The sequence below is a fragment of the Callospermophilus lateralis genome, chromosome 16 (genome assembly GCF_048772815.1).
Source record: "Callospermophilus lateralis isolate mCalLat2 chromosome 16, mCalLat2.hap1, whole genome shotgun sequence".
In the NCBI taxonomy this organism is placed as follows: domain Eukaryota; kingdom Metazoa; phylum Chordata; class Mammalia; order Rodentia; family Sciuridae; genus Callospermophilus; species Callospermophilus lateralis.
This window is the reverse complement of record NC_135320.1, coordinates 88731598-88757264: the sequence shown is the minus strand read 5'-3', so window position 1 is coordinate 88757264 and position 25667 is coordinate 88731598. Positions and strand designations below refer to the sequence as shown.

The 25667-nt window shown below is 45.1% G+C and overlaps 1 protein-coding gene across 2 annotated transcripts in view; it reads left to right on the top strand.

Moving 5' to 3' along the window:
* The window catches only part of Trappc9 (trafficking protein particle complex subunit 9), a 510720-nt gene that overhangs the window by 5683 nt on the left and 479370 nt on the right, over positions 1-25667 (top strand). For both annotated transcript variants that reach the window (XM_076835401.2, XM_076835399.2), the window contains exons 3-5: positions 5317-5462; positions 7902-8030; positions 13997-14023. In XM_076835401.2, the coding sequence (XP_076691516.1) occupies positions 5317-5462; positions 7902-8030; positions 13997-14023 (302 nt within the window). The remainder of the gene's footprint in view (positions 1-5316; positions 5463-7901; positions 8031-13996; positions 14024-25667) is intronic.

Below are 25667 nucleotides of genomic sequence, written 5' to 3'. Positions count from 1 at the left end.
CATGTTGGCGGCTCTCGGGAGCGAGTATGCTGGGCGCTGGAGCTGCGCGGGTGGGCCCCCTCCACCTTTGCTTTCACCTGAGCCTGCATTCCCTCTTCCCTCACCTCCACACTTCCCCCAGCGGGGGGCAGAGGTAGTCCCCACACTGAGTCCAGTCCATGGCCTCTTGGAGGGTTCAAGGGTGACCTTTCTAAGTGTAGGGCAAGAGGACCCCTCCCACAGTTGGTTCGCTGGAGTCTGTGGACACGGGACCTCTGTCTCTGGCCATCAGTTCCTCTCTGCCTCTGCATTCAGAGTGGAGGTGGGGGTGGGTGGGGGTCCCTGCTTCCGTCACAGGCCTCGCACCAGCTTTCCTCTCCCCTCTAGGCAGGAAAGCCATGTCCACCACTGGTGGCATGCCATTCATTTGTGTTATGGGTCTGGAGCATTCAATGGATGGTCAGCTCCAAGGACAGTCTTTGTCTGACATCCTTGCTGTCCCCAGTGCACTGTGGGGAAAGTGTCACTTCTATACACTGCTGCCACCCACCAGCTTTCCTGGAGCCTGGTATCTTCTTTAGTGCTGTGGCTCAAATGAGAACACGTTCATTCTTCACTTCCTTTATCTCAACTGAGATAGGTGGGACTTCCTGAAGGATTTTCTTGCATTCAGGGTGGGGGGACAAAAGAGAAATGAACATGGCAGGTGTGGGAAATTGAGCTGCCTACCTGGGAAGTACAGGACAGGGTTCCTCCATGACTGTGGGGCCTTCCTGTCACTGGAGCCTGGAGTCCATGTGAGAAGTACTTGGCCTAGGCTCTGCTCTTCTCACTTGCCCATCTCTGGCAGGAAGGACATTAAGCCCATCACCCAGGAGCTGCCTGGAATTGTGAATCTCTGTCCTGGGCCTCCTATGTGAAGGACAAGTGCCCATCCTAAGTGGAACGTGCAGGTCCTTGTTAGTAAGGACCTCCAGTGCTGCTTCAGCACACATTTACTGGGTGCTTGCTGGGTGCTGTGCTAGGTGCTAGAACCAGCTGAGGGGTACTTTAGAGACAGGAAAGAGGAGACCAAACACAGCACACAGGTTCTGATTTCAACAGCTGGGTGTGGAGTGTGGGCCACTGATGGCCAGGGGAAGACTGTCGGGTGCCTGTCTCAGGTGGAGATTTGAGTTTGGGTCCCAGATCCACAGAGGAGTTGAGTCCACCGAGGCTCAGGTAAAGGGAGAGCTGTCACTCTCTGGACTGTATTTAGAAGCATGGATGTGGATGAACTGAGGAGGCTGTAGATTGAGGCAGGAGGGAGGCCTGGGGCTAGCCTGTGGGTCTGGCCGAGACCAAGAGGTCAGAAAAGAGCCCAGACTGGGGCAGCGTTGTGTGTTTTCTAAGCTTGGTTTGTTAGGGACAACTGCCATGTGTCTTAGAGGTACTGACAAGTGGCAGGCTGCTACTGAAGAAGTCGAGGTCCCATGAAGCCAGATGACATCTCTCTCAGGCCTGGGAGCGCCTGTGTGGAGGGGGCTGCTGGTAGTGGGGAGAAGACAGTCAAGGGCTCCAGGCTGAGTAGGGGCTCCAGCCCAACAGGTGGCCAACCAGGTGGGGTCCAGGAGAGTGGTGACAGGGGCTGAGGGCTGTTGGACAGTTCTGGAACAGTCTTCCCGGTATAGACTTAGAGAAGGAAGCCCTCCGTGGGCGTGGATGGTCTCTGTGGTCAGGCCCTGACTGTGCCACTGCTGCTTGTTGTTGGTTCTTCATCAGGCAGCATGCAGTTTCAGTGATGGCGGTAAAGCCCCTGCAGTGGAGTGTGAAGCATTGCATCTTAACTTCTGTCAGGGCTCTCTCCAGGTGTGGTTGTCTGGAGCTTCAGCTGTGCCAGCTGGGCACTGGCAGGGTGTTCACCTGATTGCATTTACATGATGTCTATAATGGGAAGGTTCCCATTGTCCAACATCCCACTGCAAAATCACGAGAGGTAACTGCTGGATAATTATGCGGGCAAGCGCTCCGCCACTGAGCTACAACCCTGGGCCTAAAATTGTACTTTTAATATTTGAATTTTGTGTTAATGTTAAACTCATTACAACTGTGGCTTAATGCTATGCTTTCTCATTTTTGTTCTCTGTGGTGCCAGGATTGAAACCAGGGCCTTGTGCACTGTCAGGCAGATGCTCACCGTGCTGAGCTATATCCCCAGCCCCGTTCTTCTTCTTCCTCTTCTTTTAAACTTTATATAAAAAAGGTTTATTTAGCTCACTGGTTTTCATTTTTACATACTGTTTCTTTTTTCTTTCTTTCTTTCTTTTTAAATATTTTTAGTTATAGATGGACACAGTACCTTTATTTTATTTATTTATTTTTATGTAGTGCTGAGAATGGAACCCAGCACCTCACATGTGCAAGGCAAGTGCTCCACCACGGAGCCACACCCCAGCCCCCACATACTGTTTTGTGTGGGCTTTTCTCCATATCCATTAGCATATTCAATGGTCACACAATTTGACAATTCAATTAATTGTGTATATGAGAATTCAAAACTTATATTAAAAAAACCAACATCATTTTCAAAGAAGAAAAGATCCACACCATTTTGAAAAAGCTGGTAGTGAGAAAGCCTGTGTTCTGAATTTTACTACAATTGTCTTAAATTTTTTAGTTGTTTATCATATCATAGCTAACTAGAAATTGAATTGTCTTAATCCTATTATCTCTTTCTTACTCTGCTGTTCAAAGAATTATAACAGAATTGCTTATAGTCTGGAAATGATCCAATTTGGGACATATACTACTCTTGAGAGTTAATTATTTTAGTATATGTTAATCTAGAGTAGAATTTATTTGCATGGGATTGTAGACTCCTCTCAGAATATTAACATTACTTTTATTTTTATTTTATTTTATTTTTTTTGGGTACCGGCAATTGAACTCAGGGGCACACAACCACTGCGCCACATCCCAAGCCCTATTTTGTATTTTATTTAGAGACAGGGTCTCACTGAGTTGCTTTGCACCTTGTTGTTGCAGAGGCTGGCTTTGAATTCACGAGCCTCCTGTCTCAGCCTTCTGAGTTGCTGGGATTACAGGTGTGTGCCACCACACCCGGCTTACATTACTTTTATATAACAAAAATACTTTATATAATTTTATTGAATCATACCAGTTTAATATGAAAAATTCTGAGAGTATTTATATGACTTCTTTTTGTAGGTCTTATGTTTCTAAACACACATTTTTGTCATATATGTATATATGTATCTAGTTGTAGATGGATGCAGTACCTTTATTTTATTTTATTTATTTATTTTTATGTGGTGCTGAGAATCTAACCCAGTGCCCCAGCCCTCAGAACACATTTTTTTTAATATTTATTTTTTAGTTTTTTAGGTGGACACAATATCTTTATTTTTTTTTTACGTGATGCTGAGAATCAAACCCAGTGCCTCACGCATGCTAGGCGAGCGCGCTACCACTTGAGCCACATCCCCAGCCCAGAACACATTGTTTTTTATCATAATGATTGTACCTTTTACTTTTGAAAATTTCTGGGCTATATTTCAGTATAGCAGATGTGTTCTTTTGTGAAGTTCATGTGCAGATGTGTAACTTGCTGAAGGAAACCTAGCCAAGAGCTGGAGGCTGCTACCAGGGAAGGCTTCTTGGAGGAGAAGGGTCTGTGTTGGGTTATGAAGACAGACTAGGAGTTGCCCAGGGGAAAGGGCATCCTGGGAGGAGGCCTGGAGACTTGTGGGTCTGGGATTGGAGACAGCATGCTGGGCTGAAAAGCTCCTAACAGTCTCTGTCCTGGGCTCAGGGTGAGAAGGGCTGGAGGGGCCAGAAAACAAGGCCTTTAGAGGAGCCCCGATTTAGGAGAGCTGACGGCAGAGGGAGGCAGTGAAGGGTCTTGCTTTGCTCATACTTCTGTGGAAAGTGGGGGTTGGGATGGTACGAGCTGCCTGGTCCCCTGTGACCCTGCATTCATTTATCAAGAGTGTCAGGGCAGAGGGCCATGTAGAACCTTCTTACCTCCTTGAAGCTTACCAGTGTCAGCGGTCCATTCAACATCGAATGCTCTAGGGGCACAGTAAGGACACCTTTCCCCACGTGCAGAGGATAGGCCTCCTTTGAGATGGCATGAGCCTTGAGCAGGATGGCGCTGGGCGGGTGGGCCTGGGTGTGGACCTTGAGGGCCATGGGAGGAGCCTGGGGGTGCAGCTTCTGCGAGCCCCATTTCTCCTAGCACTGTAGGGTCCTTTGAAGGCTTGAAGCAGGAGAGGGCACTGCTGGCTGTGCTTTGCCACTCTGGTTGTGTGCACAGAGGCTCAGGAGAGGGCACTACTGGGGAGGTTCAGAGGCCAGCAGAGGCTGGGGATGTGGCCTAGTGTGGTTAGGATGGAGGAGCGGCTGGGTTTCTCAGGGGGCGCCTGTTGACAGAGAGAAAGCGAGCCGAGTCTGGGCGACCTCCCCCTTTCTGTTTGTGTCAGGCCTTGGTTCAAGCAGCCCTTTGGCACAGCAGAGATGAGTTCCTGGGTAGCCAGAGCTGCTGAGCTGAGGACAGTTAGGTCTGAAGGGACAGCTTCATCTTGACACCTTGGGTCCCCCTCGTCCAGTAGGAGCGGCTGTCTTCTAGAATCCCTCAGGCTCATTCTGGATGCAATTGCTTCCTCCTGGGGAACATGTAATAGCTCTTCTTCTTAAAAAAAATCATATCTAAGAAACTTGATGTTCGGAAGATTAGGAGTTTTTTGTATGGTTTGGGTATGGTTGCTTTGGCTTCTGAGTTGATATGGAGTTTGAAGCCTTTGCATTATTTAACAGCATGTCCTTGCCAATATTTAAAGAGCTGAAGCATGCATCCTGGGCTCTGCCCTGAAGGCTTTATTAAAGCCTGCTCTGAAATTGTGAAGATAAAGGTCCTGTTTGCTAAAGCCAAATGGTTGGCTAATAAATGCAGCATTTCTCTCTTTATAAAATAGTAATAGAGTTAATGTAAAAGTGGAACATAATTGATTTTTTAAAAAGCTGAAACAAACTTTCTTGTCCTAATGTTGCAGTTGGAAAAGATGAAAAGAAATACCCTCCTCTCATCTTGTCCAAGTGCAGTCCACAGTAGCAGTCCTGTACACCTGTTACCTTTAAAGGGTCACTTGGTGGTGCATTTGTGAAGTCAGGACCCCTCCAGCTCCTGTAACTACCAACGATGGTCCCTGGCTTTTAGTCCTGGAGCCTGAGGCTGCCTCCCTAGCAGTTTCTAGCAGCGAGAGTGGTATAGTGCTTAGCCAGTGTGCCCTGTGGAGTGAGCAGTGACAGTGATGAGTCTCACTGTGTTTTGTTTTGCAGGCATTACAAGAAGCGGTGCCAAGGACGCATGCGGAAGCACGTGGGGGACTTGTGCCTGCAGGCTGGGATGCTGCAGGATTCCTTGGTGCACTACCACATGTCGGTGGAGCTGCTTCGCTCAGTGAACGACTTCCTGTGGCTGGGGGGTAAGACGGCACGGCCAGGATGTGCCAGAGGCCCTTGTTTTCATTGTTATGGCCCTAGCCCTCTGCTTAGGGTGCCATTGCTCACGCCTTTACCTCCTGCACATTCATCAAAACCTCCTCCATACATCAGACGATGAGGGGATAAGCAGGTGGACATTCCATAATGTCCATAACGTGGGATGTTACTCAGCCATAAAAACCAAAGAAATAGTCCCAGCAACTCAGGAGGCTAAGGCAGGAGGATTGCAAGTTCAAGGCCAGCCTCGGTAACTTAACAAGACCCTGCCTCAAAATAAAAAATAAATAGAGCTGGGGATGGTAAGCACCCCTGGGTTTAATCCCTAGTAGCCCCGCCCCTTCAAAAAAAGCTCTCAAAAAAGAATGAAATACTGACATCTCTGTAGCATGGGTGGGCCTTGAAAACCTTGTGCTAAGCCAGATAGGGCATGGTCCCATTTATATGATATATTTAGAATAGTCAGACCAGTGGATGTGGAAGGCAGGCCCATGTTGGGAGGGCCTGGGAAGGAAGTGGTGGCTAATGGCCAGCTGCCTTCTGGGATGGTGAAAATACCCTGGCATCAGGTGGTGATGGTGGTACAACTGTGGATAGTTCAACGTGGCTGAACTGCACACTTGAAGAAGATGAGTCTGTAGTGAATTATATTTCAACTTTAAAAAAAAGCTAAAACCCACTTTGAAGAACAGCAATCATGTAGGGCTGGAGTTGGGCCTGGAAATGCTCATCAATGAGTTTTCCTTTGCGGATGGCATCTGCTGGCAGTGGGAATTTGGAGTGTGGACTGGGGTTTTCCATCTGGGTGTCCTGTAAATAAATGCCTGTTAGGTGACAAGTTCATAGGCTTTTTCCTTGAGGTTGACGGCTTAGTGAGGGGGCTGTCACCCACTTAGAATAAACCAAATCAGAACGAAGGAGTAAAGTGAGTTCTGACGTAGTTGAACACAGACATCTTCAGTGTGTGTGACATACTTAAAATGGGCTTGAGGAGTCCATAATTTGGCTTCTTGAAGAGAATAGAGAAATACAAGTGGGGAAAGAGAGGTAACGAGAGCCAGGAATAGATGGGAAGGAAAGCAGGAGCAGGGGAAGGCTCTAGCAGGAGGCAGAGACAGCCTCAATGTTCCCTGGTTTTCCCTGGAAGTGGCCTTGGGAGTGCCTGCCTTCCTGGCAGATGTGCTGGACTCCAAGATGCCATGAGACCCTGGCGCAGTGGTGCCCGCTCAATGCAGGGCGCCCTGGGGGGCGGCTGCTGAGGAAGTGTGCCAGAGGTCCCAGCTGGCACCATGCATCCTTCCCCTTGGTCGCTCTGAGGGTAGGGTGGCGTTTTCCAGAGGCTGCACAGCATCTGCACTGGTACAGACTCCAGGAGAAGCAAGCCGGAGACTCTGCTGGCTTGTAGCAAATCAGGCGTTAAGGAAATTTTAAAATGGTGAAGTAAGGCTGTTTTTCCAGTATGTTATTTTTATTTTGGAAGACAGTTATTTTCTTTCTTTCTTTTTTTTTAAAATATTTTATTTACATTTTAGTTTTCAGCAGACACAACATCTTTGTTTGTATGTGGTGCTGGGGATTGAACCCGGGCCACACGCATGCCAGGCGAGTGCGCTACCGCTTGAGCCACATCCCCAGCCCCAAGACAGTTATTTTCATTAAAATAGTGTGATTAGTTTATTATTATTTTAAAAGGAATTAATACTTAAATATTTAAATCCTATCTCAGTTTTATTTTATAACATGGCAAATACCTATGGATATAAACCACATTAAAAAAAAGGTTTTTGTGGTCCTTAATAATTTAGTGTTGAGAAATTTTGAGAGCAGAAGTTTAAGCACCACTGAATGAATGAGTAAAGATGATAAGGGTGAACTTGGGAGCATGACTTGCAAGCCGATGGTGTGGCTTTAGATTACGAGGGAGTGCCTGTTGGCAGGAGGACGGGGTGCACCTCTGCATGGCTCGTGGGAGGAGCCGGCCTGAACATGTTTGTTGCAGTCCCAAGAGCAGTGGACACACATTGGTGTGGGTGGTGCTGCTCTAAACGTCTTCAGCACCACATGCGTCCTGTCTCTTCAGATCTAGCACCAGCTCAGAGCCTGCCCTGTCCAGGTGTGAAGGTGCTGCTCCCGTGGATGAAGCGGTGAGCAGGTGCATGTTTCACCAGTGCACCCCCCTGCACTGTGGCACCTGGAGCCTCGTGGGTTGCCAGCCCTGACGAGGGCCTCTGAAAGCTGGGTGGCCAGTTTCTGTTGTGTAGCATAACCATTGATGTTTAGGTTTGATTTTTGTTTTGAGGAAAAACTGATGTTTTCAAATAATCCAGCTGTTTAAATCATTTTTAGCTACCGTAAATTGAGCTATTTGCGGACCACTAACTTTACTATTTATTCCCCACTTCTTTTTTTCTTTTCACATCCAGCTGCCCTGGAAGGGTTGTGTTCTGCTTCTGTCATCTATCACTACCCTGGAGGGACCGGCGGCAAGGCTGGGTCTCGGAGGCTGCAGGGCAGCTCACTTCCGGCTGAAGCGGCCAACAGACATCGACCAGGTAAGCGCTGTTATTTCTTCTGGTCTCTGACTAACTTGCAGTCTTAAAAGAAAACAGGAGGAGTTTATTGCTTTTTCCTCTGAGTTAGGGCTGACCAGTGTTTATTAAATAAAGTATGAGTCCTTTTGAGTCAGAAATCTCGCAATGAGATGTTTTCTTCTGATTTTCTCGAGTGCTTATTCTTCTTACTGAGTGCAGTTGGTCATAGTGTTGGGTTGATTTCTGGAACTCTGGCATGGAATTCCATGGTGGAGCAGCCTTGGGGATCTGAATTGGCCCTTTTTCCCCATTTCTATTTTTAGGCGAGTCTGGTCCCAGAGGACAGTTTTAATTGCTAATTCAGAGCTTGGGCTATTCTTAGATTTTCTGATAGGTGAAGTTCTCTTTAAGGAGTTAAATTTGATTTCTCATGTTTGTTGGCATAAATGACCAGTGAAAACACATCTTTGAAGGAGCAGACCCACAAGTCCAAGTGAACTTGAACCTTAGACCCATAACAAGTAAACTGGCCTTCATGGTGTGGGATATAGTCATCATGTTGCATAGGCCCCAAGTGTAGTGAAGAATGCAGAAACAAAGCTGCTAGGTAGTTTTTGGTTCATGAGATTTTTGGGTATCCCCCAGAGTCAGCCTACATTCCCCACCCCCGCCCAGACAGAAAAGATGGTTGTCAGTGTATGTTGGGGGTTTCATTCAGAGAGACCCCAGATACCTTTGGGTGCTGGGTGCTGCCGCACAGCTGTCTGGATTCTGGTGGCCTGTGCAGCTCTTAGATGAGGCCTGACAGTTCTCAAGGTTATTTGATGGTTCTTTTGTGGGAGAGGCCCTTGGTGCATCTCATTAGGTGAGAGCAGAGTGAAGTGGGCTGGGAGGGTGTGGGGAGTAGAGGCTGGAGAGAGGAGTGTTTCTGCTTTTGCCTCCTGGGCTTTGTTCTCCCTTGTGAGGCTCTGGCTCAGGTGCTACTAGCCTTGTGCCTTGTGGTCGTGACTGCTGTCCCTGTTTCTGTCCAGTCAGTCTCCAGGCGCTGACATCGTACACATGTGGAAACACAGGAGCAGGTCCCTGTTTCTCTCTAAGGAAGCCCCTCTGCACTCTGGGAAGTGCCTTTCCACTGGTGTTCTTTTTTCTGAACTGTGACTTGAGGTGTTGACAGTGTGTGGACTATTCTGCTGGTGTGATTAGTGAGATGAGAAGCCTTTCAGGCAGCCTTGCTGAATGTAGGAAGGAAAGTCTAAAGAAGTTGGAAAACTGCTCTGTCTGCGGTAGAAAATGTCTTTATTTAGTTCTCAGAGTTTAAAGATCTTAGAAACTTTTCATTGTTGAAGACTGCCTGTGGGGGGACTCTCCAGTGATGCCCAGGGGATGGCGGGGAGAGCAGGGACTCCCACACAGGAGCTGGAAGCAGAGGCAGATAGTGGCCCCATGTCCGTGTCAGTGTCAGGATTTGTGAGCTTGTAGCTGCCCCATCTCCTGGGAGCTTATGGCTTCTGCCGCCTGAGATGAGGGCCAGACCAGCTGATTGACGCCTTTCCTATACCTGGAGGAGGGGGTATCTCAGTCCCCCTCTTCAGCAGAGGAATAGATGCTGGTTGCTGTCAGTGTGAACTGACGCAAGTTGTGTAATCTCCTGTGCCCCAGCTTCCTTATCTGTAAAACAGGGAAGGTGATAGTAGTTCTACCTCACAGGGTCACTGAGAAGGTGGAATGAGATCACAGGTAAATTAGGACCCAGCACTTGGTGAGATTAGAAGCTGCTGCTATTACAAGTATTACTACTGTTGCCAAATAATGATCTGAGTTCAAGAATATTATTGAAAGATTTTCGACATCTCAGATCTAGACTGCAGTTTTTTTATAAGTTTTTTTTTTTTTTTTTTTTTTTTTTTTTTAGAGAGAGAGAGAGAGAGAGAGAGAGAGAGAGAGAGAGAGAGAGAATATTAATATTTATTTTTGGTTTTCGGCGGACACAACATCTTTGTTTGTATATGGTGCTGAGAATCGAACCCAGGCCGCACGCATGCCAGGCGAGCTCGCTACCACTTGAGCCACATCCCCAGCCCCTAGACTGCAGTTTTCAGGCATATTTCCTCTAAGATTGGGGCACTCCTTCCCTTTAAAATTGAGTTATCTTAGCCTAACTGTAGTCCCTGCCTTGTTTTGCTTTAATTCTTCTTTTAATTCTTTCTTTTTTTCTTTAATTCTTCTTTTGTCTTAATTCAATTTTTAAAACTTTACTTTTGGTTCCACTAATAGTTTATTCTGGAGACTCGTGTATGAAACTGTAAGTCTGAGATTAATGGATGACACAGCGTATCCCAAAATTAATATTTCATTCTATAATTAATCCCGAAGAAAATGCTTATCATTGACTCACCAATGTTTCTTTTTATGGTCATCTCTACTTTTTGTTTTATCTGAACCCAGTAATAGTAGCCATCATTCTCAGAGTTATCCAGCAGTGTTGGGGTGGGGCCAGTGGTAGAACCTGTGCTCAGTAGGCGCCGGGGGAGGGCTCTGGTCAGAATAGCAGAGAGTCATTCAGCACCCCAGGCCGGAGGGCCTGCCCAGGGCTCTACTGCGGTCCACAGAGTGGGTGTCAGAGGGTGGGTGCCAGTGCTTTTCTGCGAGGGACTGAGGCCAGGTGGTCTAGCTAGCTGGGGAGCTGCAGGTTTGGGATGTGATCCAGGTGCTCAAATGCATAGTGGTCCTTCTCAGCTACTGCAAGCAGCCCAGCCTGAAACCTGTGAGTGACTGGCTTCTGTGGCTTTATGGAAAGAGATGTCATTGGAAATAAGAGCCAGAGTGGCCTAGGCTAAAGTCATGCCTTTTTACAGATGTCTTATTTGCAGCTAAACACCTAAAAGTCAATATATATATATTTTTTACTTTCTTAACCTTTTAAGCATTAAGAACAACACATTGAAAATGATTCCAGTGCAAAAACAAACAAAAAAACAACCAAACAAAAAAATCCAGCTATTGTTGAGTCACATTCTGTCCATTTTTCTAGTGATGTTGTTAAGAGAACTAGCTGTAAAGACTGAGTGGTTCTACGGAGTCTTTAGTCTGAAGAAAAGATCAACTTATTTAAGCTAGTGAGTTTTGAGAGAGTAGACCTCTGTATTCTTTCTTGATGGTGAATTTAGCTCTTGTGGAACTTGTCAGCTTTGTTTTTGTGGCCTAAATCATTCTCCTCATTTGCGGGAGGGATGGCAGTGGAACCTGCTGAGAGCCCCCAGTGTCCAGTACAGAGTAACTGTCACAGTGACAGACTGGGTGGCATCCACCTGTCAGCTTTCCTGTGTGGAGGAGAGGAAGGCAGTGTCACTAAATAGGCATGCTTTTTCAAGAACTTTTGTCTCTCAACAGTTGTGTCACCCTTTGGGAGTCACCATGCCAGATACTGACACTGTCTACTGCTCCAAAATCAGTGATGGCTTCATGGTAGCAGGGTTCGGGGATCAGTTGGGTTTTGGAATAGAGCAAAATACAGAGCCTGGGAGGAAGCCAGCCTGATTGCTGGATGGGCAGAGCCTGTGGCGCAGCCTACCCACTGTGGACCAGGAGGCTGCCCTGGGTGCCCCGGGTCCCTTCCTGGTCAGCTTAGTTTCTGTGAGCCTCTCTCTTTTGTTGACATGCAGGGGTGTGGAACTTTTTAGATTAATTACTGAATACCATCCCTTCCTGAAGCAGAATTCCGTATGTGCTGACTAAGCTTTTAGTCATGGTTTCTGAGCATCCTAGTTAACAAACTCCCCTCATCTCTTCTCAGTAGGCAGGCAGTTTATTTTGCTGCGCCTTTTTCAGCAGCTTGGATGGGCTTTTTGGCCATAGGTGGAGCTGTTGTACCTTTTTTTTTAAAGGCCTAATTTTCCTGTTTGTAAAGAAGATTTAAACAAGGTTGCTTTAATTTTATTTTTTTATCTAGTGCTTCAGAATAGCACGATGTCCAGTATTTCTGGATACCTGGAAAAAGCATTCCAGTTATATCTTATTTTTGTCTGTCATCTCAGCACGAACATCTTAGGCATGCTGTGAGAGAGTGGTGAAGCTGAACTTTCCTTCCAATATTAGAAACCAGCTGGCTGTGCCTTCATGAGAGACAGAGAGACCACCTCTGGAGCCTCTTAAAGCTGAGAAGAACTTTGAGCCCCTGGTCTTGCACCCTGCTGTGCATTCACTGGTGGTACTCATTTTCCAAATTCAGCCACGTGGGTCTGAACACAGGTGCTGCGCCAAGCCAGGTGCTCCTAGAGAGTCCCTCTGGGCAGGGGCTGCTGATGTCTCTGCAGAGTGGTGAGAACAGGAGAAGGGGCACAGTGTTCAGCAGAGGGGAAAGACCTCGTGGAAAGTCCAGCCCCACTGGCTAGTAGTTTCTGTGTTGGAGCCATCATTTCATAATTTTGAATAATTACTAAGGGACTAAACTAGGAGGAAATGGTTTTGTGAATAAAGGTCCAGTTAAGAAGTGAGCAGTCATCGAGGAGGGCACTGCTGAGGTAGCTAGAGGGTCAGTAGCCTTCCCGAACCCCTATTCCTGGTTACAGGCCAGGCCTGGGCTGAAGTGTGTGTCTGTTGGTGAACATGTGCTGGCCCCACAGTAGCTTTCCTGCTTTCTGTCCAGCCAGTTGAGAGAGGAGACTAAAGAGTAGGAAGGTAGAGGATGGGAATGCTACTTCCTGCTGATGAAGCCACATTGCAGTAAGCTCACAGGTGCAGGACAGTGGTTGTCAATACATGTCCCACCTCTAGCCAGGCCCCGTCACGGGGGCTAGGGGGCTTACTGAGGGGAGTACCTTCTCAGGCTTAAGCAGAGATCCTGGGTGCTTCCTGAGGGAGCCAGCACCAGGGGCAGGGTGGGGCAGACGAGGTGCTCAGTGGAAGGAAGAGCCTGTGCTTTATTTTAGTGGTGGCTGCCAGGCTGTGGCAGAACAGGTGGCCTTAGGCAGAATGGCTCCTCATGGCACCCATAGTCACGGGATTGTTCTGTATGGACAGTGGAATGGTGAATGTGCTATTTGTAAGAGGAAGTTTTCAGGACACACCTTTTTGAATCCTATAAAACTGCTTAACGATGTTAATAGCTAATGATAAAACATGTCTGGAGCCACTAGTTCTCGGGGGTTGTGCCGTGATGGGAAATGACATTTTGCAGAGGAGACTAGATGGGTCTCACCGATACTTAGGGGTTTAGCAGATGACCAGGGCTTTCACAGGATTTTCTTTTCCCCCCTGTGGTTCTGGGGATTGATTCCAGGACCTTGTGCAAGGCAAGCACTGAGCTATATCCAACTGAGCTATATCCCCAGCCCTCACAGGCTTTTTGATAGTAATAAAGTCAATTATTTTAAACTAAATACAAAGTTATCTTCCAAACACTGGAAATCCTTTGCTCAATGAAGTGTCCAGTAATTCAGTGTGTGTGTGTGTGTGTGTGTGTGTGTGTGTGTGTGTGTTTGAGAGAGAGAGAGAGAGAGAGAGAGAGAGCGCGAGCGAGTGCGTGCGAGTGAGCGAGCTGTGGGGAGTGAGGAGGGAGTGGAGAGATCTAGATGGCTGTCTGGTTTAGGGAAGTAGTGGTAAGTTCCACAGTACCTCTGGCCCCTCCTCTCTCTTGTTTCAAGGTGCTGACCTACACTTGCACAAACAATATTCCTTTCTCACATGGCTTATTTGTGGAAATAAGAAACTCGCACACTTGTTTAAGAAGACTTGGAGCAGGAGTTAAGAAGGTGGGGGCCCAGAGGTGTGGAGGCACTTAGCTGTTGGTGGAGGGCGTGGTAACAGGGGCTTTTCTTTCTTTCCTCCTGCAACACAAAGGCCCTGCACTCGGAACACACTGACTTGCCTTTCTGATTACCTTCAAGTGTCCAGCTTTTCAACGCTATGTGAATTATGAAATGTGTTTAAGTAGTTAAAAAGTAGTTTTGTTTTCCAAATAAAAGACCCTAATCTGTTCTCTCTTCCAGGGGCACAGGAAGTTCTCATTGATCCAGGTACATCATCTATGTGCTTAGTTTCTTTTGGTTATTTATTTTTTTTAAGTGCTTGTTTCATGGTGGTGTGAATGAATTGTTAAAATTTCTGGATTGTGATCTTGGGAACATTCTGATTTAAGAAACTCTAAATCAGAACTGTTAAAAACCTGATTATTATTTGGTCCTTGTTTGATGGGGCACGCTATTGCTTTGTGTTGTCTGTTGAAGAAGAAAATTCTTGCCCTAGCATGGTTAAGTGAATATGTGCCTTAGTTCTCTGAGTGCACTGTGCATGCCTGTCCTGTCAGTTTTGAATTCATTTATAATAATGACTTCACTCCGATTCTGTGGCTGTGCTCCTTTCAAATGACTTCAAATTCTCTACTGCATTTCGCACATGTGTTCATAATGGGGAAAGAAATTTTGCATTTTTTTACACAGGTGGGTTTTTTTCTTTCCCTTCTTCATACCTTCTGTAATTAACATAGCAAAAATCTATCCTGTTTCAGTGCTCAATCATTTTGTGATAAGCGCTGGTGTTTTCTGGTCTCCTCTGAAGAATAGTCAGGCAGGGCACTTGCATGGCGCAGGGTGGTTATCCACGTTTGTCTCCCATTTCTCTCCATTCTGAAATGCAGCTGCCTCAGGTTTGGAGACTCTGTTTAATATTTGTGTCCCCTCCTTTCTCTAGGTTGGTGGCTCAAGATTTTGTAGGGTTTGTGGAAAGCGTAGAGGAAGGACAACAAAGTGCCTTTGCTTTCAGGAGACTCAGTTGCCGCTGGGGCCTGTGTGCAGGGCCTTCCCGCTTTAGCTGAGTGTATGTGCCACTCCAGGGCTCAGTTGACCTGGGGCTGATGTTTGACCAGGAGACACTTACCGAGCCTGGAACCACCAGCTCATTGTGCCTCATAGGAGATGTTAAATTTCCCTGTGCTACTGCATTGCTTGTACAAGTGGCTCAGAGCTACTTCTAAAAGTCAGATATTTCTTCCAATTAAAAAAAATTAGTTGGGATAAAGAATATTTTTATAAATTTTTGCAAAGTTTCAAAATAAGTTGTGTAGAGGTGAGATTGGTTTGGGGTGCTGGGAGAGGGGTGACGGCAATCACCAGCCTCGTTATTCAGGGACATCTGGATCATGCTACCAAGGAGAAGGCTACTGGAAAAGGACATGGACCCTGGCTGGCACTGGCTTGAGGGTGCCTTCTGCAGCTGTCCCTATGAGAGCAGTGTGGACCTGCCTGCCTGTCAAGGGCTAGCAAGGAGGCAGCCTCCCCCACTGCTGCAGGGCACGGCATTTTTTTTTTTAATTGAACCCAGGGGTGCTCTAGCACTGGGCTATAGCCCCGTCCTTTTTACTTTTTATTCTGAGACAGGCTGGCCTTGAACTTGTGATCCTTTTGACTCAGCCTTCCCACTTGCTGGGATTAGAGGAGTATGCCACTGTGCCCAGCTTATGAGGTCTTTGGGTGGAGACTGAACGCATCCGATGAGAGCTGGCTGTCTTCTCAACCTCCCTTCTCTGTTGCTCCAACCCTTGAAGATGTGCTAGCAGCAGGGGTACTGGTGGGGGTCGCTCTGCAGCTCTCAGGAGGCTCTGAGTATAAAGAGCTAATGCTCCCTCAGGGGTGATAGGATTGCTTCGCTCTGTAGAAAGCCGATCCACATGCAGCCATTCCATTGCAAAATATCCCATTTTTATTTATTTATTTTAAGTTTTTATTTGGTCTAATTAGTTTTACATGATAATAGAATGTATTTTGACACTTCATACATAAATGGAGTATAACTTCTCATTCTTCTGGTTGTACATGATGTAGAGTTAGACAGGCTGTGTAAATCACATATGCATGTAGGGTAAATAATGTCTGGTTCATTCTACTATCATTCCTACCCCAGACCCCTCCCTTCCCTTCACTCCCCTCTGTCTAGTCCATAGTACCTCTATTCTTCCCTAGCCACCTCCCCCATTTTATTCATTTTTGAGTTTTTGTAAAATATTTTTTTAGTTGTTGATGGACTTTATTGTCTTTATTTTTATGTGGTGCTGAGAATTGAACCCAGTGCCTCATGCATGCTAGGTGAGCACGCTACCACTGAGCCACAATCCCAGCCCCTAATTTTTGAGTTTTAAATGAAGATAGTATTTGTTTCCCCACAACTATTTACAAAACCCCAAGAAAAGCTGGGTAGTCGGGGGGTGCGTGCTGTGCTGCTTACTTGAGGGTGACCTGTGTCCTCCAACCTGCACCCTGCGGGTTCTTGACCTGCACTCCAGGCCGTGCTTCTCTTCTCACTGCTCTGTTCCTCCTGAACACTGAACATTCAGCATGCCCTCGCTCAGGGACGCAGGGTCGCCTCTGACGCTCCCTGGCTCCCTGGCTTGCACTTGCGCTCCCACTCCGTGGCGAGGGTTGTTTCTTCCTGTGTGTTTGTCGCGTGAGAGCACTTCTCTCAGCTGCTTTGTTTTTAAAAGAATTTGAATGTAACTCCCCCATCGAAAGTGTATGGTTGAGTGGGTTTCTGGTACTCATCAGAGTTGTGTGGCTGTAAGTAAGTATAGCCACTTTTAGGACATCACACCAACAAGCAACCCCTGCACCAATCACTGTTACTTCCTGTTCCCTCCACCCTCCTCCAGCTCGACTAGTAATTTACTTTCTTCTCTTCTATGATTTGCCTGATCTGTACGTTTCACATGAATGGGAACATATGACACATGGTCTTTTGTGACTGGCTTTTTTTTTGAACTGGGGGCTGAACCCAGAGGTGCTCTACCTCTGAACTACACCCCAGCTCTTATTATTTTTTGTATTTGAGGCAGGGTCTTTTAAGTTGCTTGCTGGCCTTGAACTTGTGACTCTTGGCCTGCTCCCGGGTGGCTGGGCCTCGTGGCTGTGTCTGTGCTGTCTCTTCTTCCTCCTAGTGCTCTTCTGCTCATCCTTTCTCTCAGTTGGACGTTGGTGTTGCTCCCACCCGTGGGTGCTGGGAAGGAGGGTGCTGGGAACACTCCGGTGCAGGTTTCCGGGTGACCTGAGTTTGAAGCTCTCATGTGCATCTGGCAGAAGAGTTGCCAGGTCATGTGTAGTTCAATGTTGAAAAGCCGCCACACTCTTTTCCTAAGTGCCCCACCACTTTGCCTTCCCCCAGGGTGTGCAGGAGTTTCCTCCTCTCTGTCCTCACTGGCATCTGTTAGCCTCAGCCGTCCTAGCGGGTGTGAAGTGGTGCCTCACTGTAGTTGTGGTTTGTGTTTCCTATAAAGCTGGTGAGCATCCTTTCCTGAGTTGATTGGTTATTGGTATATTCCCTTTGGAAAAATGTCTATTTGAGTCCCTTATCCCTTATTTTTTAAATTGGGCTATTTTTTTTTTTTTTAATGTTGTTTTCATATTGTAGATGGGAGTCACTTACCAGCTGTGGGATTGGTAGAACCTGGTGGTCCAACAGCATCCTCAGACAGCAGTGTTCGTGAGCCTGCATCTGCAAGCTGAGTCTCGACACAGTCCTGTTGTGGTGTTGTGCGTTTCACAAGGGGAATGTTAGAAGCACCTGCGGTCTGGTAGGCTTGAGGAGCTCCACCAGCCCCCCAAGGCGTTTTCACTGTGGCAGAACTGTCCTAGACACATTATGGTTAACAGCAGAGGAGACTCGTTGACTAGATTTGAGAGAGACGTGTAATACTGGTTGCTTGTCTTAATTAAAATATTCTGCTTTCGTTAAAGTAAGTAGTACCCATGAGTAAACAAAAATTAAGTTTGCATTTGTATGGGTCATAGGGGCAAACTTCGTATTATATTTTCTGTTTTTCAGAGCGTGTTATAGCTTTTCAACAAGGTTCTAACTTTAGAATTCTATTTTAAACATCACTCCCAGCTCTTATGTTGTTTGACCGAGTTTGTCCTGTCTTATGCACAGATTTCCACTTTCTTGTAGGTAAAAATTCTCCTTTCATTATATTGGGTTAGTGTTAAGAGTTATAGGGCTTCTAGGCCTTTTTTGTCCCTATATTTGAAGTTGGCTGTCAAATGGAATATTACCTGTATTTCTTTGGTTTTCATTATGCAGTTAGAATTTTTGAAAGTGAATTTGTTTTAATATGTTACATATGCTTCCCAAGGAATTCGATGTTCTTGAGTTTTTAACATATAAAAAAGTTTAATTGCGCTCTTGTTTGTAAGTTTTTTTCCACTGGGTATTTGTTTACTCTTTATTCTTAAAATTTTTTTCTTTTTAAGGAATAAGTGTGCATGTTTTTAAAAATGATCATTTTTTCCCTTATTATATAGATCATGTTCATTGTAGAAAATTTAGGAAGTAAGGGTAAAGTAGGTAAATTGTAAGGTTACTCCTCCCTTACCCCAGATAAGACATGTAAATTTTATAATCTGGAGGTGAAGCCCTCCAAATTTCTTCTTTTCTTTTGAGATGTTTTTGATTATTCCACATCCCTTGAATGTTCGTCTGGTAGTCAATTTCTACAAAGATTCTAGCTTCAATTTTGGTAGGGATTTTATTGAGTCTGTGCATCAATTTGGGGAGTATTGCCCTTTAAGAATATTTTTTCCTCCAGACCCTGGGCACAGGGTGGCTTTCCATTATCTTTGTCAGCATCCTTGTTGTGTGGTTACCCCTGGGATTTAGCCCTGCGAGGGTAAGTACTTATCATTGAGCTGGATCCTCAATCCTATCTTTAATTTTTTTCAGCAGTGGCTGGGGTTTTCAGAGTATCCCATCATATTTTTTTTTGTTTTTAAATTTATTTTTTATTTTTTTGGTACTGAGGATTGGACCCAGGCCGCTTTACCGCTGAGCCACATCCTTAGCCCATTTTACTTTCTGTTTTGAGATGAGGTCTTGCTAAGTTAACAAGGGTCAAACTCAGTTGCTGAGGCTGGCCTTGAACTTGAGATCCTCTTACCTCAGCTGCCCAAGCTTCGGGCACCAGGTTTATGCGTAAGAAGTTTCATCTTTTTCGTGTTATTGTGAATGGAATTGTCGTCTTACTTGCATTTTCAGATGATTCATTGTGAGCATATGAGAGCACAGTTAATCTTTGAACCTTGCTGGACTGACTTGTTGGCTCTGGGGGTTTCCTAGTGGATCCCGTGGGGTTTTCTCTATGTAGAATGTGTGTCACCTGAAGATAGAGGAAGTCTGCTGCTTCTTTCTCACTGGGAGGCCGGTCTTACTCCTGATCTTACAGGAAACGCTGGGTCTTTCACCACCACGTGTGATGAGCTGTGGGTGTTCACAGGTGCCTTCCTCAGGCTGAGGACACCTTCTGTTCCTGTGTGCGGAGCGTTTTTGTCATGGGGGTATTGGATTTGTCCGTGCTCTTGCTGTCTCTTGAGATGGTCGTGTTTTTGTTTCTCCTTTATTCTGGTCCCATCTGTGTTGCATTAGTTAATTTTGAGATGCTAAACCAACCTTACGTTTCTGAAACCAATCTCTCTTGATTGTGTTGCACAATCCTTTTATATCTTGCTGGATTCAGTCCACTAATATTTTTTGAGGAATATTACATCTATATTTGTGAGAGAGAATTGTCTGTAGTTCTTTGCTGCTCTGGTGCTTTTTTCTGGTTTTGTTATCAGGGCAACGTTGGCTCCGTAGAATGAGTTGGTTAGAATTTCTCTTAGATTTTTTAGAATTGTGTGAAGAATTGGTATTAATTTGTCTTTAAGTCTTTAGTAGAATTCCACATTGAAACTATCTGTACCCAGGTGAAATTTTTTGATTATTGATTCAATATCTTTACTTATGTGTGTATTCCAATTTTCTTCTTCTTCTTCTTCTTCTTCAGTTGGTTTTGGTAGTTTGTGTCTTTCCCAGAGTCTCATCTAGATTACACAATGTACTGGCTTGTGGGTGAGTGTTCCTAGTGTTCCTGGGTCTTCCCGTCCAGCTCTGTGAGGCTGTGCTAGTGTTTGCTCTCTCAGCCCTGATTTTAGTGATTATAGTCTGCCGCTTTCCTTCCTTCCTTCCTTCCTTCCTTCCTTCCTTTGGCTATTTATCAATTTTGTTGATTGCCTTAAAAAAACAAACTTTGTGATTTTGTTGATTTGATTTTTCTGTTATTTTTTTAATATTTATTTTTTTGGTTGTAACTGGACACAATATTCTTTATTTCATTTATTTATTTTTATGTGGTGCTGAGGCTTGAACCCAGGGCCTCCCACATGCTAGGTGAACGCTCCATAGCTGAGCCACAATCCCAGCCCCTTTTCTGTTATTTTTGGATTTCATTTATTTCTTCTCTCATCTTTTCTACTTCTTCTCTTTTGCTTGCTTTGAATTTAGTTATCTTCTTTTTCTAGTTTCTTAAATTATTGGCTCAAGATCTTCCTTTCTTTTTCTTTTTAAATTAAATTTAAGCTCTTTTTTTTGCAGTTTTGAAACGGGAATGGACCCAAGGACTCACCCATATTATGCTAGGCAAGCACTCTACCCCTAAGCCACACTCCCAGCCCTTTTTATTTTATTCTAAGACAGGGTCTCACTGAGTTGTCTAAGCTGGTTTTGAACTTGCCATCCTCTTGTCTCAGCCTCTAATAGCTGGGATTATAGTGGGCTCCATTGTGTCCCTGATGGTGACTTTTTAATTTTTTTTTTTGGTGATACTGGAGATTGAACCCAGGGGTTCTCTGCCACTGAGTGATACCCCCAGCCCGTTTCATTTATTTGAGACAGGATCTGTCTTGAATTGGAATCCTCCTGCCTCAGACTCCTGAGTGGCTAGGATAACACACAGGTATGCTGACTCTTTGAACACAATGTGCCCTGCTCTGGTAGCATGATCCCCTGTCCTGCCCAGTGCCTGGAACATGGGAGGTGTTAGGAGTGAAGCACTCGGTCATTCTGAGCTGTGATCTTAGTTTGTAATTGGTCTTCTGTACATTCATTTCATTTATATTCCCAATTTTACATATTTAGTGCTTTAATTGCTACTGAAATACATTCTATTTTAATAGAATTATTTTATAATTTATTGAATTTATCAGAATTCTCATTTTTAATTGTTGATTTCTTTTTATTTTGGCACTGGAGATTGAACTCAAGGGCTCTCAACCACTGAGCTGATCCCCAGCCCTATTTTGTATTTTATTTAGACACAGGGTCTCACTGAGTTGCTTAGTGTCTCACTAAATTGCTGAGGCTGGCTTTGAACTCTCGATCCTCCTGCTTCAGCCTCCTAAGCCGTGAGGATTATAGATGTGTACCACTGTGCCTGGATTAATTGTTGATTTTGAAACAATTTAAAGCCCAGGTCTTACAAAACAGTTTAAAGATTAGTACCTGTATTTGGTGTACTCATGGAGACCCAGCAGTTAGCTTAGTCGTGGCTTTATGATCTGAGCTCTGTGTGTCATGTGTATTTTTTTTTTTTTTTTTGAGCTATTTGAGTGAGCTGTAGGTTTGATGCTTTCCCCAATGCCTCGGGTGTGTTTCCAGGGACAGTGTCATCACAGAAGTGGTGTGGTGGTTACAGTCAGGGAATTTAACCTTCATGTGATACCTTTCTGTGAAGCGCAGGTCCATTTAGAAAACATTTTGTTGTTGTATTATAATTATACATAGTAGCGGGATTCACTGGGCCACATTTGTACATGCATGCAGCATGATTTGGTCAGTCTCCTTCCTCAGTACCTCTGCATGAAGCTGGAATTTAGGGATTGTTGGTGGCTCCTTCTGCCACTGTGTGAGGGTGCTGTGTGCAGCATTGTGGGTGGACCTTCTCGATTGGTTCTGTGATGCTCCCTATCAGTGCTTGCCTGTTTATTTGAAATGTAGTTGTTTCTGTTTGTATTCCATCAATAGGTTCCCTCACCTTTATTGATTTATTTTTAGTCTAGAAAACATCATAATGGTTAAAAAAGTCAAAAACTATATGAAAAATTATATCTCGAGATGTGTCACTTCCCGTCTCATTTGGCACCTGGTTTTTACTTAACCCTGTAGGTGGCTTTTCTCTTCTGTTCCTTGGTTTTCCTCCTCTTTCTCTTTCTTCTTCCATGTCTATTTATTCCTTGATCTATTTGAATTGGTGCTGCTATACCTTGTTCTTGTTCTCCTAATCTTTTTTCTTTCCTAAAACCTTGTCTAGCCCTAGTAGTGGGCGCATTTGGATTGATGTTATTTGTTAATGTCAAACCTAATTGATCTAGGACATCTCGTCCCCATAAATTTATAGGAAGATGACCCAATACATATGGCTGTATAGTTCCTTCACATCCTTCAGGATCCTTCTAATCTAATATCATTGCACTTCTATGGGGATTAGTCGCCACTCCTAGGCCTCGAAGCGTTTGAGTGGCTTGTTGTAACGGCCAATGTTTTGGCCATTCTTGACGAGATATGATGCTAAGGTCTGCACCTGTATCAAGTAACCCATTAAATTCATGTCCTTGAATATTTAGTTTTAGCATTGGGCGAAAATCTGAATTTAAAGACAGCTTAGCCCAATCTACACCTGTGGAGCCTAATCCCCTGGAACCTCTTTCTATAGTATGACTGGAAAATTTATCATGCAGGCTGGGTATTATTAATTATTGTGCTATTCTATCTCCTGGTGAAATTACTGATATACCTCTTGGAGAACTAGCTGTAGTTTTTATTTCACCTTCATAATCGGGATCAATTACCCCAGGACTTATCATAAGTCCTTTTAGTGTAGAAGAACTGCATCCCAATAATAAGCCTACTGTTCCTTGGGGAAGAGGTCCTTTTACTCCTGTGGGAATGATTTGAACTCCCATCTCTGGAGTTAGTACTGCTCTGGCGGAGGTGCAGATGTCCAACCCTGCACTCCCTCTGGTTTGTCTGATGAGGGATCTAATGGATAATGTGTCCTGGGCACTACCCTGATGGTGTTGTTGGGTTCCTCCAGTGCTCCGTATATTTGTGGTTGTGGACCCAGGAGCATTGGGCCCCCCTGTCCGTTTTTTGGCAATGGACCCTGATGCTTTTCTCCATGATATCGTGGGTAAACACCTGGTCCTTGTCCATTTTTTGATAATGGAGTACCCTCTATGGTGGTTTGAGAATGGCATTCATAAGCCCAATGTCTCCCTCTATGGCATCGTGGGCAAATACCCAGTATTCTACTCCTTTGATACCTAGCTTTGTTAAACCCTCCTCCTATGGGGCAACTCCTTTTAAAATGTCCTGTTTGTTTACAGTTGTAGCATGTTTTTGGCCTGGCATCTAAAGCCTGTTGTACTGCAGCTGCCAGGACTTGCCCTTGTTCATTAATGTCTCTACATAATTTGATATATGTGTTTAAATCTCCATGTTTCCATGGTCTAATGGCCTCCTTACATCATCTGTTTGCTTGCTCAAAGGCTAGCTGTTTAATTAATGGCATTGCTTGCTCTGTATCCCCCAAAACTCTGGTAGCTGTTTGAATAAGCCTATCTACAAATTCAGCGTAAGGTTCATTAGCTCCTTGTATTACCTTAGATAATTGACCTTGTAAACCTCCATGTCCTTGTAAAGTCTTCCATGCCCTAACTGCATCTGCAGCAATCTGTGAGTATATGGCAGGATCATATGCAATTTGTTGCAGCTGACCCTCATAAGGTCCCTTTCCTAACAACATATCTAGATTTCTCTGAGGATAACCAGCTGCTGCATTTTGCCTAGCCGTCTCCATGCAAAATTCCTCATTGGCAACCTTCCATAACAGGTATTGTCCTCCATTTAGCACAGCTTTACACATACTAGTCCAATCTGCTGGCGTCATGTTTTAGTTGGTAATGGATTCGACCAAGCTTATAGTGAAGGGTGCTTGGGGACCATAGGTTGTTACAGCCTCTTTTAGCTGCTTCACTGTTTTGAAATCTAAAACATGGTGATTTCGCTGCCCTTCTGCCACCTCAAATACAGGGTATGCTAATCTTTGAGGTCCTGTCTCAGGATCCCATCTTTCAACTACCGGGGTTGAGGGCCACTCAGCATATGTTGTCTCCATAGGTGGAGCTGTTGGTTGGACACTTATACCCTCTGGTGATAGAAAGGTGTTAGTAGCAGCCTCCTGTTATAACTTTTCCCCTGTTGGCTTTTTCCACTCTAAACTTTCTTTCCCTTTCTGACTATCTCAAGAGGCCTCTTCTTTTTCCTGATCTAATATGACTTCTACCATAATCTGAACTGAAAGGTTTGGACTAGGCAAACAAAATCGTATCATCACCCACAATGGCAATGTGTCAACTGGCAGAGTTCCTGGGTTTTTCTTTTCCCTGTCCCTTAAATCTTCACCATGATGGTCCCATTGTGATATATTCAACAACTCCTCCTTAAAAAGCCATGGGCTGCATTTTTGTATTGTATCAACGTATGCCCTGACTCTTTTTGGTTTTACTGGGTGCCTCCTTCCTCTAACAATTTACTTAACATTCTTTCGGTTTGTTTTTTGCTAATTTCTGACCCCATATTTCTGCTACAAGGATAACGCAACTCAACAAGATAACTCAAAACAAAACCAAAGCAAAACGAAACAGAAACGGATCAAAAAGTCGTATCAATTTTCCTATTTTTTTGAAATGTATATTCGTGGTCTATATCTCTTCCTCAGGGCTGAACAACTTCAAACCTTGACCCAACCATTTTTCTCAGTTTGCCTGAGAAAGTTCTAGGGATAGGCAGCTTGAAACAAAAACAAAACAAATCAAAACAAGAACACAGTGTTTTTTGAAATGGTCACCCATTCTCTCGCCTTCCCTCAGGGGCGAGCAATTTCACTTACCTCCAAGCTTCAGGCGTTCCCCTCACGGACCACCAAATGCCGCAGTCTGGCTGGGTACGAATAACCGAGCTGCCACAAAACCTTCTAGGTTCAAACAGCAACTACTTTATTTCAACTCTTACCGGCACTGCACGTGCGCTTTTCTGCCCACGCCACCCACGCAGTCTTCTCCTGGGACATACCACACACCAACCGGAAATCCCTCCTCCGGAAATCCCTCCTCTGGCACTTCCCCAACCAATGGGAACTCTCCAGGAATCCTCGCGAGAACTCCAAAGTAGCGCGAGAACTCCAAAGGAGGCAGCAAGAGCCGCCCCATTTGCCCCATTGCCCTGACAGTAAAGGTCAAATATACAATACAATCAATCCAGCATCACAGCAATTATATATAGCTTAACTCAAATCATCATCTTAGTGGTTTGCTCAGCCTGCCCGAGCACGGGTTCCCTGCAGCAGTGCAGGGCTACTGGTCTGGAAGGCACTGTTTCCCTGGCCCACAGGAATGTTCCATGGGGCCGTCAGGACTGTGGCTGTGAGGAAAGAGCTGGTCTACTGGGCTCTAGAATTTTTAGAGCTTGTTATTCTTTTATTTTAATTTATTTTTAAAATATTTTATTTACATTTTAGTTTTCGGCAGACACAACATCTTTGTTTGTATGTGGTGCTGAGGATCGAACCCGGGCTGTACCCATGCCAGGGGAGCACGCTACCGCTTGAGCCACATCCCCAGCCCCTTATTATTCTTTTATTGAGTGAAATTAAATCAGTCTGATGCAGTACGTGCTCCCTAGTGCTCTGCTCTGCCTGCCTGCCCACAGATGGCTCTGTCGTTGACGTCTGCTTCAGCCTTGGGTTTGGAGTTAAGTTACTCAGAGAGCCCTCGGTGTTGACGGTGTTGACGTCCTTTCTCCAAAGAT